The 14,257-nt window shown below is 41.9% G+C and overlaps 1 protein-coding gene across 8 annotated transcripts in view; it reads left to right on the forward strand.

Annotated features, from left to right (window-relative positions):
* The window catches only part of AFF3 (ALF transcription elongation factor 3), a 233,086-nt gene that overhangs the window by 203,502 nt on the left and 15,327 nt on the right, over window positions 1–14,257 (forward strand). For all 8 annotated transcript variants that reach the window (XM_083501640.1, XM_083501638.1, XM_083501639.1 and 5 more), the window contains 5 exons: window positions 2,172–2,337; window positions 3,952–4,977; window positions 7,049–7,173; window positions 10,590–10,791; window positions 11,663–11,790. In XM_083501640.1, coding sequence (XP_083357766.1) covers window positions 2,172–2,337; window positions 3,952–4,977; window positions 7,049–7,173; window positions 10,590–10,791; window positions 11,663–11,790 — 1,647 coding nt within the window. The remainder of the gene's footprint in view (window positions 1–2,171; window positions 2,338–3,951; window positions 4,978–7,048; window positions 7,174–10,589; window positions 10,792–11,662; window positions 11,791–14,257) is intronic.

Below are 14,257 nucleotides of genomic sequence, written 5' to 3' on the forward strand. Positions count from 1 at the left end.
ACATTCCTCTTCTCCCAGGTCTTTGACTAATTAAACAATCTATGGCCTTTTAAACACTGTGTGTGTGTGTGTGTGTGTGTGTGTGTGTGTGTGTGATTGTTTTGTTTGTTACTATGTCATATATTTTTGTCTTTATGCTGCAAACCGCCCTGTGATCCTTGGTTGTAGAGCGGTTTAAAAATTTAATAAATAGATGTCTGTGTTTGCTGGGCAGCTGCATAAGCATTTTCTAATTCATGGTAGAGCATGTATTTTGCAGGTTCAATCCCTGGTATCTCTGGTTAGGGCTGTGAAAGATTCCAGCCTCAAACCCTGAGAAACTGCCACCAATAGGTGTCAACAATACTAGATGGACCCTTTGACTTTACTCGCTTGTTGTGTCACGAATTGCAGTCTTACCTGGCAGGTGGCAGGTAGCTGCCACCATTGAGCATAGTAGAAATGGGGCATTGCTGAGGTGGGTAGCTGGTGGTGGACTGGGAAGCCATGAATGTGCCCACCAGCAACAGACTACTGTATTTTTCGCTCTATAACACGTACCCGACCATAACACGCACATAGTTTGTAGAGGAGGAAAATCCGTAGGCATGCCACCCGTAGGCATTCCCTCCATAACACGCACAGACATTTCCCCTTACTTTCTAGGAGGAAAAAAATGAGTGTTATGGTGCATAAAATACGGTAGGTTAAAATGCAACTGTTGGCAAGGAAGGACAACTCCTCATCAAAGTGGGAAAGAGGTTAAAGTAATCAAGCGTGCCCCAGCAGCAGCAGCTGGACTCACCAGACTAGTCTGATGAACACCAGTAGCACAGGTGCAGAAGCAGGTTGTTGTCTCATTATCAATACGAACAGAGCAAGTGATTTGAGGGTGATTGTGCCCAATAGAGCTGGGCAATATATAGATATATCGCCCAAAACCAATTTGAAGTCCTTATCATGATAGCGGTTTCATAATTTTTGACCTGACAATATATTGCAAATCATTGTGTGTGTGTGTGTGTGTGTACGTGCGCAATGCAAAAATGAAAATGTAGAAAAAACCATGAAGCCAGCCAATGCCTCTACATAGCTCCATCTTTATTTCAGACATTGTGATATATCAGTACATCACGATGTTTAGCTGGTGGTATATTGTGAAGTTAAAAACCAGATATCACCCAGCAGTGGCGTAGTGTGGGTTGTCAGCACCCGGGGCAAGGCAAGTAATTTGCGCCCCCTAACCCGTGGATTTTAGCACTCGAGTGCAAGTGCACCCCCCCCAGATGTTGCGCCCGGTGCGGCCGCCCCCTCTGCACCCCCCACGCTACACCACTGTCACCCAGCCCTGTTCACCTCTACATAAAAAGGTAAAGGGACCCATTAGGTCCAGTTGTGACCGACTCTGGGGTTGTGGCGCTCATCTCACTTTATTGGCCGAGGGAGCCGGCGTACAGCTTCCGGGTCATGTGGCCAGTATGACTAAGCCACTTCTGTCGAACCAGAGCAGCGCACGGAAACGCCGTTTACCTTCCCGCTGGAGCAGTACCTATTTATCTACTTGCACTTTGATGTGCTTTCGAACTGCTAGGTTGGCAGGAGCAGGGACCGAGCAATGGGAGCTCACCCTGTTGTGGGGATTCGAACCGCCAACCTTCTGATTGGCAAGTCCTAGGCTCTGTGGTTTAACCCACAGCACCACCCTTCACCTCTACATAGTTCCGTCCTTATTTCAGACGTCATGATATATCAGTATATTGTGATGTTTAGCTGGTGATATATCACAATGTTGAAAACCAGATATCGCCCTGCCCTTGTGCCCAACATCGGAGTATTCAGAGCCTTGTTATTTGTGGAAGTTGTCAGTATCGCTAATGAACACACACATTGTTTCCCTCCTTTCCCTCTTTTTGCAAGCTCTACGTTTTCCTCTGTCCTGCTGACATGATGTGGAAAGTTGCATGGTAGATGCTGCACCTTAATTTAAATGCGACCACCACTGCTAAACTTCCTTCTGGACAAATTCTTCCAACCGGCCTCTGTTTGCCAACATCTGCATTAGTGTGAATCCTGCAAAAACAGAAGTTCTTTTTATAGGGTATAATAGACATGTGCCTTGATTTACGTTCTCTCTCTCCCTCCCTCCCTCTCTCTCTCCCCATTCCCTCCCACCCTTGATTTGGGTCTGGCAGCACCACTGTGCAGCAGTCCAGCTGCAGGATCGCGGGGATCACCAGCAAGTGCTCCAGCAGCAGCAGTTCCAGTGAATCTGAGAGCAGTTCAGAATCCGACTCAGAGAGTGAAAGCAGTTCTACTGAGAGCGACAGCAAGAAGCCCTCTCATTACTCCAGCCCAGAGGTAAGGAGTTCTGCATCTTTCACTCCCGTTGAAACATAATGAGCAAGAAGTTAAGTTTCCGAATCAGTGGAACCTTTGTCCCAAGTAATGTGTTTAGTTAGGATCAAGGAAGTTTTATGCAGTCCTTTTTTAAAAAAAAAAAAAAGTGCCAGATCTCACCATGAAGTTGTTACCGTAAGTGCCACACCTTTAACACACTTTTTACATGGGGGGTGGCAGTGGGGAAGGTGCCAGTACTGCAGAAAAAAGCACTGGTTTTATGTGGCATCTTGGTGGGTGACTTCCCCATGCCTTAAGTGTGGCATTTTGTGCAGTTGAAAAATTGTGAAAAAAACACTATTAAAAAATCCTTTTCAGCCCTGTTGCCTGTTGGAAACACAAGGCAGCCTTGAGCCACTAAGCCTATGAGACTAAAATAAAAGAGTGCATACGCTTTTATTCAAATTTCAGGGCATGGCTGAGCACTGTGCATGTTTAGCAGTATGTCCTATATGAAGTATGAATGCAATATATCCTATATTCCAAGCACGCCCCCAAGCTTACTACATTGGCAAACATCACTCCTGTAGCGTTTCACTCCTGTGACAAAAAGACCACTCCCCCATGTTCCTGGTCCACTGCACCACTATTCCTAGTAAACTTGCAGCTTCTAAACCTCAGTTTTATTCATTCATCTAAAACATTTATATACTGCCTTATATGAATGACCTTAAGGCCATTTAGAGAAAAAAATGAGAAGCAAGTATCAATACCAGCAAAGCAAACAGCAGATAATAGCTGGGATAAAATAATATATTTACACTGTATTCCTATACACCAACAAAGTGCACTCCAGACACCACTGAACTACAGCTGCCAATATCCCTGTTTTAGTTTTTGTCCAGAAAACCTGGAAAACACACCTTGCTCTGAACACTTTCCTGGGAAGTAAGTCCCATTGAACTCAGTGGGGGCCATTTCTGAATAAGCATTGTGGGATTGTGCTGTTAAAAGAGATAAAAAATAGTTATTAAATATTCACAGTAAACACAGGAATACTTCCTTTGGATGGGGCTTTGTGTTCTTGTTTCTGAATAAGATTGAAGAGTAACATCTGTTCAACCTTGCAACTCCGCCTGAATTCAGTGGTTCATGCTTGTTTCTAAGGTCATTTGTTTCTGTTGGTAGTGGAGGAACACCATTAATCAATGCCTACGCTATACTAATAAAAGTCATTAACTGTACATGTTGTCTTTCATATGGTTTCCTCCCTTTTCTATTCTGAGAGGAGCCCAAGTCAGTTCTGGACAAACTTATGAAGGGTAGTTCTCTTTATGAAATCTCCATGTACAAAGGGGGTGCGCTTGTGAATATTAGATGCTGGTATTCAAGCCAGGACACCATCCCCATCATGTTTTCCTTGTGAGTGATTGAGAAATCTGGCTGTGGGAAATGAAGTGATGGATATTCTATTGTGATAATAGAATAGCCGTACTTTTTAGTTAAATAATATTCTTATTTGCTGGCCATGAGAAGAATAACCAGTTCCTTAAGAGTATAAAAGCACTGTAAAGTCTCTACTGTATAAGCTGGAGTGTTATGAAATGTTTGGAGTTTCAAACTTTATTTTCCTAGCCTGAACAGCCATCGTCAAACAAGTGGCAGCTGGATAAATGGTTAAATAAGGTTACTTCACACAAAGCACCTATTCTGAACCAAAACGGACTGGAGCTCTTTCAGTGTTACAGCAAAGGGAAAGATGAAGGGCAAGACTGTGAACATTTACCTCCCATTTGCCAAACCGGTCTCAGAGATAAAGAGGTTAAGAATCCCAGCAAGGAGGACCTGAGGCCTAGGACAGCTAACAAAGCCCCGGGGCATAAAGGAGGGAAGCAGAAATCGCCTCCTTCAGCTGCTGCCATTTCTGGAGATAGTGGTCCTCTGAGGAGGACAGCCTGCAAAAAACAGCCAAGAAGGACAGAGAGGACCTCTGGTGGTGATATCTTAAATGGCCATGCAGCTGATGATTTTGACTTGAACCAAGTACATTTGGAAAATAATAGCACATGTGAACAACCTAAAACCAGGCCTTGCAACAACAAAGTAGAGCACAGGAAGGAAACGCGTGCTGCCTGCGAAAAGAGGCGTACAAGGGGGTCAGGTAAAACAGCACCCAAATCCAAGGAATTTATTGAGACAGATTCTTCGTCTTCAACGTCCTCAGATACAGATTCTCAGTCGGAACAAGAGGATTACCCTTTACATAAGCCTCAGACTGTGACCTCAGCATCAGCTGGAAGTGACCAGAAGCTAAAGGACCCTGGGAGTACTAATACCAACAAAGCAAACAGCAGTTGCAGTGCCTTTGGTTCAGTTAACACCAGGACTAGTAACGATATAGCAAAGGAACTGGAAGAGCAGTTTTACACCCTGGTTCCATTCGGTCGGAACGAGCTCCTATCTCCCCTGAAAGACACAGACGAAGTGAAAGCACTTTGGGTCAAAATTGATTTGACTCTCTTGACCAGAATTCCACAGCACATACCTGAGGAGCCACTGCAAATTAATGCTGGAGTTAAAGAAGCAATCAGTATGCAGCACAACATTGTCACTGATCTGCCGGCAGAAAAGGTCATCCCCAAATCTAGAAGGAAACGCAAGGTAGGCTCCTTATATTTGTTTTTGATTTTTAAAGGGCTAAAAGGAAGTGCTTGGTTGCATCTAAAGTGTATGCCTGTACAGTGGTACCTCAGGTTAAGTACATAATTCGTTCCGGAGGTCCGTACTTAACCTGAAACTGTTCTTAACCTGAAGCACCACTTTAGCTAATGGGGCCTCCTGCTGCCGCCACGCCACCAGAGCACAATTTCTGTTCTCATCCTGAAGCAAAGTTCTTAACCTATTTCTGAGTTAGTGGAGTCTGTAACCTGAAGCGTATGTAACCTGAGGTACCACTGTATAAGTTTCCTGGGTTGTATCCAGTGCTATGTGAGCAGAGTTCTACCTGCACAACAGGACATTCATTTCCTCCTCTTCCCCTCACCCCCTCATTCTCACAGTTGGCTCCAGAGGGTCCCCCAACCCTCTGGAGCTGATTTTGATGGTGTGAGGGGGATAGAGGGGACAAGAGAGGACATTCCATTGCATTCATGGAAGTCTGTTGTGCCAACATAGCTGTAGCACTGGGTCTACAGCCCTTATCCTTCAGTCACTATAGTGGCTCACAGCATATCCAGGGGTGGTGGAGGTGAAATTTTGTCAGTCCACATTTTGCAAACCTACCATATTTCAAAACCAAAATGTGAACTGAAGCACAGCTGTCCTTTGAAATTTGTCCTCCTCCAAATTCTGCAATGCTGTTCTTAAGCAAAAAAAGATTTTTTTTTAAAGTACATATCATGAGTAGCTGTGCACAGAAAAGAAAATTGAAAAAATTAGTGAAAAGATTGTACAAAAATTGCTTGCAAAAAAGTACACATTAGAAGAAAAATGCCTCAAAATGTGTAGAAACTTTGTGTGACTTTTTTTTTTAAAAAGCAGCAAACTGAAGCAGGCATGGAGTAAACTGAAGTTAAGGTTGGAAAAATGAGAAAGTAAGAGAAACCAAAATTGATAGATTCATCCATTCCTGTCTCTCTCTGCAAATGCAAATAAGATTCCATGTATTTTAGGAGAAACCCCTAAATGATCCCCTAAGAACTTTGAAAGTTATAAAGAGATTAGAATTATTATTTTTTTAAAAAAAAGTAATGCAGATGAGGCCTACATTTCTGTTTAAAGGTAAAGGGAACCCTGACCATTAGATCCAGTCGTGGCCAACTCTGGGGTTGCGGCGCTCATTTCGCTTTATTGGCTGAGGGAGTCATGTGGCCAGCATGACTAAGCCGCTTCTGGCAAACCAGAGTAGCGCACGGACACGCCGTTTACCTTCCCGCTGGAGCGGTACCTATTTATCTACTTGCACTTTGACGTGCTTTCGAACTGCTAGGTTGGCAGGAGCAGGGACCAAGCAAGGGGAGCTCACCCCGTCACGGGGATTCGAACTGCCGACCTTCTGATCGGCAAGCCCTAGGCTCTGTGGTTTAACCCACAGCGCCACCCGAGTCCCTTACACATTTCTGTTTAGCATACAGTTTCTAACTTGACCCTAAAGTTAGAGTACCCATCTGATCAAGATCACCCAGCTTATCGGGGTAGCGCCATGTACCCACCTTCTCTAGGACAGTGTTGCTCCTGCTTGCTAGGATGGGAAGGGGAGGCTGGCAGCAGTGTTGGGCTTTGTCAGGTCCCCCTGCCAACAGGACCCCAACATTTATCACATACATACCTGATTTTCCCTAAAAGTCCTATATTCACTGGTGATTTGTTATGTGTTGTAGAGCAGTGATGCCACACTCATTGGGGCAGGGATGAGGCAGAGTGAAATGGCACTAAGGGCAGAGAAGCTCCAGGTTGGCAGGAGTCAATGTCAAGGAGCACTATAGAAAGTAAACAATGTGCCCGTTAACTAATATAAATAAACAAATGTTGACGCAGAAGGAGTTGTTATGTTCCTAATTGTGAATAACTGACATACTTAATATATGTACACACACACACACAAACATGCATGCATGCATCCTACCAAAATATAAAATTTATAAGCACTACAGTGTTCAATAAATAGTAATATTCATTGTCTATACTATTACCTGCACAATTCGATATATGATGGACCCTTTTCTTCCCTTAGTATGAAAATGAGGAAGAAAACAGGGAGAGCAAGAAGATTCACACTGAGCAAGAGTGCTCTTCACATTTACTTGCTTCAGCCCAAGTTGCTTCTGCACCAAATAATTGCAATATGATTAAAAACAGGTATGTGTTTCTTGTGTTAGATGAGATTTGGTCTTTTAAAATTCAGTGTAAATGATACTTGGTATCTAATGGGAAATGATTTTGCATATTGCTGCAATTTACTGTCAAAATGTGTTAACTTCTACTTACAATTACTGGATTTCGTTCAAAATATTTATTTGTTGTTATGGCATATGAAAAAATCTTAGCATTGTAAATATCTGCAGCAAAAAAGGGGGCATGTTAAACTGATTATTTAAAACTGCCACTTGGCTTGAACCTTCAGGGTAGGACAGGATGCAATAATTTAAAACATTTTCTAGAGATGTGGCATGCTGATACCTTCATCTTGATTGTCAGTGGCTGCGGTATAGTGATGCCAGCCTAGCCTGCGCAACCAAGCAGAGCATGACCACACTGAACCGCCTGCCTACCTGTTCAGGGGGAGCTCAACCAGCTGGTTCTTGGCAGGCAAAGAGGAGCACAAGGGCTCCTCTGAGGTCGCCTGTGTGGGGGTGCCTGGTTTGCGCCCTCTCAAAAATTGTGTACCCAGGGCCACAACCCTCCTGGCACTCCCACACACATACTACGCCTTTGTCAGTGGCACTCATCACCTGAGACTGCTATTCGAATGTAGCTGGATTCCTGTAGATGTCAATTTAAATGATCTATTGTGAATCTTTTTTAGTATGGTTGAAGTTGCAGTTCACACTGGTGCTACAAGAGAACCAGAATTATTCAGTAGCAAATTTATGTGGGAAGTGGCCATCGCTCAACAGTAGAACACATTATATGCATGCAGATAGTCCCAACTTCTCCAGCTAAAAAAGCAGGTGATGGGAAACATTTCTGCCTGACACCTTGGACAGTCACTTTGAAACAGGTAGTACTGGACTGAGTGATCCAGTGGCCTGACTCTGTTTAAGGCAGATTCATATGTTGATATACTTCTATTAGGGATTGGGCTTTGTGGGGCTTATTTATGGGAATTCATTGCAGGGCCTGTTGGTTCCTCTGTGGCCTGTTCCTCCCTAAGGCAGACAGGCATTTGCAGAGGCAGCTTGTGTTGATGTCATCAGCATATTCCAGTGTCTTGTTGCCTCTGTCCATATTGTGTGTAAATTAAGAGAAGGTGACAAAATGACGCTGGCATGGCGCTAGAGAATTGTGTTTGCTGTCACAAGTGGTGTTATGGCCATTAGGGAACAGTTAACTCAGCTGCGATACTGCATGACTTGTACAATTAGGACTGCGCTTATCTCAAATGATGTGCAAGGAAGGGGGAAGATTTGCATTTCTCAATGAAAAATATTTCTTCTGTGATGGGGAAGGGGATTTTTCCCATAACAGAGATAGTTCCTTGAGGGATTTGGGGGAAAAACACTACTTAATAGACATTTTGCTTGTACAGATGATGTAATTTGAAGTTCACTATCTCGAAAATTAAAGCCTTTTTTTAAAAAAAAATAATCCAGAATGTTACAGAAATGAAAAACCATATTATAAACTCAGAGCTAGCAGACTATTCAGTCCACAGTCTTACCCTGCTGTGTTGTCTTCCAGCTAGACTATTATGTTTTATGGGTATTTCTTACCTCTTTATAGATGCAATAGAGCACAATATGTGCTTAATCTAGTCAGGAAAAAATATGGGGCAAAATATACTTCGTTTTATAGCACTGTTTTAGTGTTCTAAGTTAATTTAGCAGGTCCTCTCTCTGTTCATTAATTTATCTTATTAGTCTTTAAAATCTGGAAGCACCATGCTTCATAATTTAGAAGCCTTTTTTATAGGTTATCACCCAGCATTTAGCCCACTCCAACGTGGACATGTGTAAAAGGTAAAACCGTGTTTCCGAAACAGTGCTCTGCTGCTAGTTTAAAATACAAACATTTTAATATGCGTTTTCCTTCCTCTTGTAAATGTGCACTTTTTGTGAGGAGCGCAAAGAGTTTCACAGCATGGCTGCCTCACCTGCAGCAGTGCTATCATCCCATTGAGTTACTGAAGTATGAGCCTTGGGATCCCTTCCAAGTCTACAGTTCTATGATTCTATGAAATGCTCCTCACTCTCAACTTTTTAAAAACCAGTACTTAATTTATGCCCTTTTATGTTACACCTTCTTCACTGAGCTCAGGGTGGTCACCTAGTCCCTCCTGACCCTCATTTTATCCTCACGATTATCCTGTGGGATAGGTTAGGCTGAAAGAGAGCAACTGGCCTAAGGCCATGCAGATTGCATCACGACTTAGCAGGGATTCTATCCCAGTCCTAGTCTAACACTCTAATTCAGGTGTAGCTCACATGGTGCCCTCCACTATTGTTCCTGCAGGCTGGGACTGATAGGAGCTGTAGTTCAACAAGGTTTGTAGGACACGGCATCACTACTCCTGCCTTAACCATTATACAGCAGTAGCTCTTAAAGCGCAATGAATCTTCACTTCAAAGTAGGTCTCACCGAGTTCAGTGGGGGTTACTCCTAGGTAAATGGGTACAGGATTTCAGTCTTAACCATTTTCTTATAAATAAAATGATAGAATGCCCTCAGCTTTTAAAAATACATATTTAAATAAGCATTTATGTGTGAAATGTTGTGCCGATTTTTTATTTTTAATGGCACAGACAGGAAATAAACTAATTTCTCTATTCCTAACCCAATATTAATGTCGGACACTTGTGTTCTGGTCTTTTGGTTCTGCCACTAAATAATGTTACTCTGGGTCAGAATGTCTAGGCCACAATGTGGCTGTGAAACAGAAACAAATGATAAAAATTATTGTCTGTTGAACTTTGCTCTAGGAGCAATAAGTAACAGCATACTGCAGAATGCCGGAATGGTTTGATTTTGTGGAGAAAGCTGCACTTAGAGCATTGTAGTGCATATTTATCAATTTCCTTCTTTGTGCTCTTTTGGCTTTTTGCTCTTTACCAGCTCCATGAGCCTATATTTCGCTCTCCTCAAACCCTGAATCAAATTAAGTTAACAGCACTATCAGAACCTGGTCAGCAAGTTCAGAGAAATTCCAGCCACTTAGAAGCACATTTCTCCGTTTCAGCCAACATGAGGTTTATCAGCCTGACTTATGAAGTGTCACCTGTGATTGCAAAATTGTACTCCATAACCTAAACCTACTCTTAAAAGCTTCATCTTATTTTCCAACCATCTTTTAAAACAATATCTAGCAACTCTTCATTTCTGTTATAAGTACTTGGATAGATACTAACCACTGAATTGTAGTTTGTTTCTAGAATAAAAGAGAACAACGATCTAGAGCTTTGCTCCTCATGCTGCAAAAGTTCTTTCCAAATGAAACATTGGTCAGCAGAGTTCATCCTTCCAGTAAACTGAAACTGATAGTGTTCATAATATATAAAATGTTTATTTCCTCCCAAGTGGCATATGTGACCATCCATTACTGTAATTTCCATTTCCAGCTTGGCAACACCAATAAATAAAAATGAGAAAATGCTTCGATCGCCTGTTTCACCCATCTCTGATGCATCAAAGCACAAATTCTCTGGTGATGATCTAACTTCTTCTAGCAAGCCTCAGGGTGGCAACCTATTATCTTCCATATCCTCAATAAAAAAACACAAGAATGAGATTCGATCCCACCTGCACCAAGGAGATTTCAATGTAAGTTTTGATAACAACGTATTTAGCATAATAAGAGCATCTGTTGCTTTAGAAACCTGCCCATCTACTTTTGGTCCGTGAGTCTCATTTCTGTCTGAGGTATGGGTCATATTTGGGACGGTGTGAGAGAGCCTTCTCAGTGGCAGTGCAGAGTGTGCATGCAAAATGCAGCTGGCCTCCCTCCTAGTCTTCTGATGCCGTGCAACCTAAAAACTTGTTGCAGCAGCAAGCCTTTGGTCTTATGAGTTGCTTAACTTAGTGCTTCCATCACATTCATTTTTGTTAATTTCTATCCACTAGTTATCTGTGTATTTTATAGTTGTTTTTTAGAATGTGATTCTGTGTAATCCTTGTTGTTGTTTAGCCATTTGGGGTGTTTTGACTTGAAATGAAAAGACGATGTATAAATCTGTAAAATAAGCACACATTTGAATAGCAAGATTAGCAGCAATGTTGTGTGCATAATTATGCATGTGCAGCCCAAACCTATGCACAAGAGGATGCAGGCATACAAGTTTGCTCTCCATTTTCCAGTTCAGCAGCTTCCCCTTGAATCATCCAAGCCACTTCTTAATCAAGGAGCAGTTAAAAATCGCTCTTCTTCATTCAGTGAAACAAACATTCCTATGTGTTTTCATATTAGACTGCAGTGTTTAGTTTGTTAACCTATGGGGAAAAACTTGCTATCTATTAAAAAGTTGCTCCAACTAATCAGGCAGCAGATTTTGTTTAAGGTTTCATAAAAATAATTAACCTTTTTATTACAAAAAATCTGCTGCATGCTTAATTTATAGTTAAGAATACTTTAAAAGGGGAAAAAATGAGTGAATTTATAACTGATTTCTGATTGCCTCCTTTACTATTTCTTCAGAAAGCATTGTACATCAATTCAGAAAATTCTGTACTCTGTAGCAAGGCACAGTGCCAAAAGGAGCCCTGGTCACCTGTATCTATTATGCACAAAGACTGTAGAAGAACAAAGCTTATCTTTAATGATGGGTGAGTAGGGGGGTTTCCTCTAGAGATTCATGTTTCATTCCCTCTATTTCTGATGTTCAGGCTGTGAGTGTTGCTGCTTTTGTGAAGGGAAGGTGGTAATTACATACTTTCTCTATAATAAGAAAACTCAGTTCTCCTCCAGTTGTTCGTCTACAGCAGTTCCACTGCCACCATTCTGAACCCTAAGCTCACCAGTAACCCAGTAACTGTGGGGTACTGGCGTGGTTCACAGCACAGCCATATACAGATACTCTGCTTAATATAGGTATCTACATTTATCTATTACAAGTTTGCTTTTGCCTGTCATTACTTGCTCTCTAATTTCGTTTTTTTCTTTGTTCATTTAATAAATGTATTGCCAATTTGATGGTTCGTAACTGAATATGTGAACTAGCGCCATTGGAAAGCATTGTATTTGATTCAACATTGGATAATACAACAGTCCTGCCTATGGTGATGAGACACCATACTTTCTTTCGTCAGCAGGTGGTAAACACATCTGTGTGAACTCATCCTAAGACTTCCATACTCAGGGCATGACCTGAATCAGCTGAAAACCAGTTTTATTGTCTTTTAATATATGCACTATAGACTGCTGTGATGGGGGTTTGTTTTAATGAGTCTCTCTAAATAACGTCAGGATGTGCATTTCTCCATATTTATTGAAAATAAGTTTGTTTATACTGTTTATTGAGATTTTATTAGTGTTTTTAATGAACCCTTGTAAAATTCTATTCTGCAGTGAAATATAAGATATGGCCCGTGTAAATTGACAAGAAAACACAACAGCTTTGGGAAATTAAATATGTCGGGAGAAAAGCGAGTATTTGAATGAAGCTAACAATTAAATTTTTATATTAGAATTTAAGCTGCAGTGCGCTCAGTAAATACATAGCATTGACTTCAGGATATATTTGTTTCTCTGCATACTTGTATTTTTATTTAAAAAAATACTTTTGTATATCCCAAAAAAACCTCCCTGCTGCATGAATTTAATTCCCCTACCCATATATCTGCATAATTTATAACAAATTGCATTTGGTACACAAGACAGTCTAAAACCAGTTATTTTAGAATAATTCAAAGCGAATACTGCTGTCATACCGACGTATATGTGTCTGACTGTCTGTAGAAGATAGCAAGTAGTAGAAATGCTTTATTCCTTGCTGTCTTGGAGCAATGTTTTAGAGGAATTGGTAGCAATACAGCTAAAAGTACTTCTTTATGGATAGGCAGTAAATTGTTTGATAATTTCAGCCTCGATTAACCTCGGATATTGTGTGGAGATTGCCCTTGTTAAAGTGAGTACAAAGTTTTAGAGCTTTTTGTGGAGAGATCATTCAACATGTGTAGTCTGACCTGTCATTGTTCATAATACCAATTATAAATACTAATTAGAAACATTTTGAGCCAATACATTTTTGTCCCCGGGAAGTTTTTAATTATGCCACACAAGAATGAAGGGCCTCTTCTGTTTGTTTGATTTAAAACGTATTTTGCAAAGTTATGATTATTGCTGTGATTAGCTCTTTTAAGGGTTCACACTAGAAATTATTCTTAAAGCAAATAACCTATTAACAGTTATTCCTTAAAGAGGCAATGTCTGCAGTCGTTTCTGGGGACTCAAAACCTCATTCTGAGGCCTGCTGATCTGCTATAATAGTTCACAGAATTTGGCTTGATTTGCATATTAATAGCTACTATCTTCCTACTAAGGGATATTGCAAGAAATCAAATGGGGTGCTTGCTTCCTGTTCAGTTTCTTATGAGTAAGTCCAAATCAAACATGACTCTACTCAGAGGGTTCTGTGAGCAGACTCTCCTTGAAATAAACCACAAAGCACCCTTCACCACCATCTCCCTCTTTCATTATTCCAGGGACCCAGTTACTTCCCTTGAAACCCTTGGGGCAGAAAAAGGAGATAGCTGGTGGTGAAGGCACTCTGCAGCTGGTAGCCAGGTCCCTGGTGGAGTATTTTCCACCAGAGATGGTATTGGGACTACAGATTCCAGCAGTCCTGGTGGGAAAGGATAACACTGCTGTCAATTTCTGCCAGCCAGAAGACCATCTGAGCCTTTTCTTGGACCAACGTCTTGGATTTCTGGCTCTGTAGAGAGGACAAGCAGCCAACTTTTCTTCACTTGCACCCACCATAATTTCCAGCAGCCATTTCCAACACTCAAATGGACTGTAAGATAGTGGCTGGGAGAGATGGGGAAGCCGTGCTTGCTTGACCTCCTGGCAGGTGAGTCATTGGGAGAGCAGGAGGGGAAGGCGGCAGGGAGGTTGGCTCTGTGCAGACACACTGGTGGAGCTGTTACAATGTTCCTGCCAGTGCATTTGCACAGTGCTGACCTCCCTGCACCTTGCCGCTCCCACTCTCCCTCCCAGTAAGCAGAACTGACCCATCTGCGGGGAGGTCAGGTAAGCACCTCTACCTCAACCCACCATCCTCTGCTGGTAAGA

The sequence above is a fragment of the Podarcis liolepis genome (genome assembly GCF_965112155.1).
Source record: "Podarcis liolepis genome assembly, chromosome: 4".
In the NCBI taxonomy this organism is placed as follows: domain Eukaryota; kingdom Metazoa; phylum Chordata; class Lepidosauria; order Squamata; family Lacertidae; genus Podarcis; species Podarcis liolepis.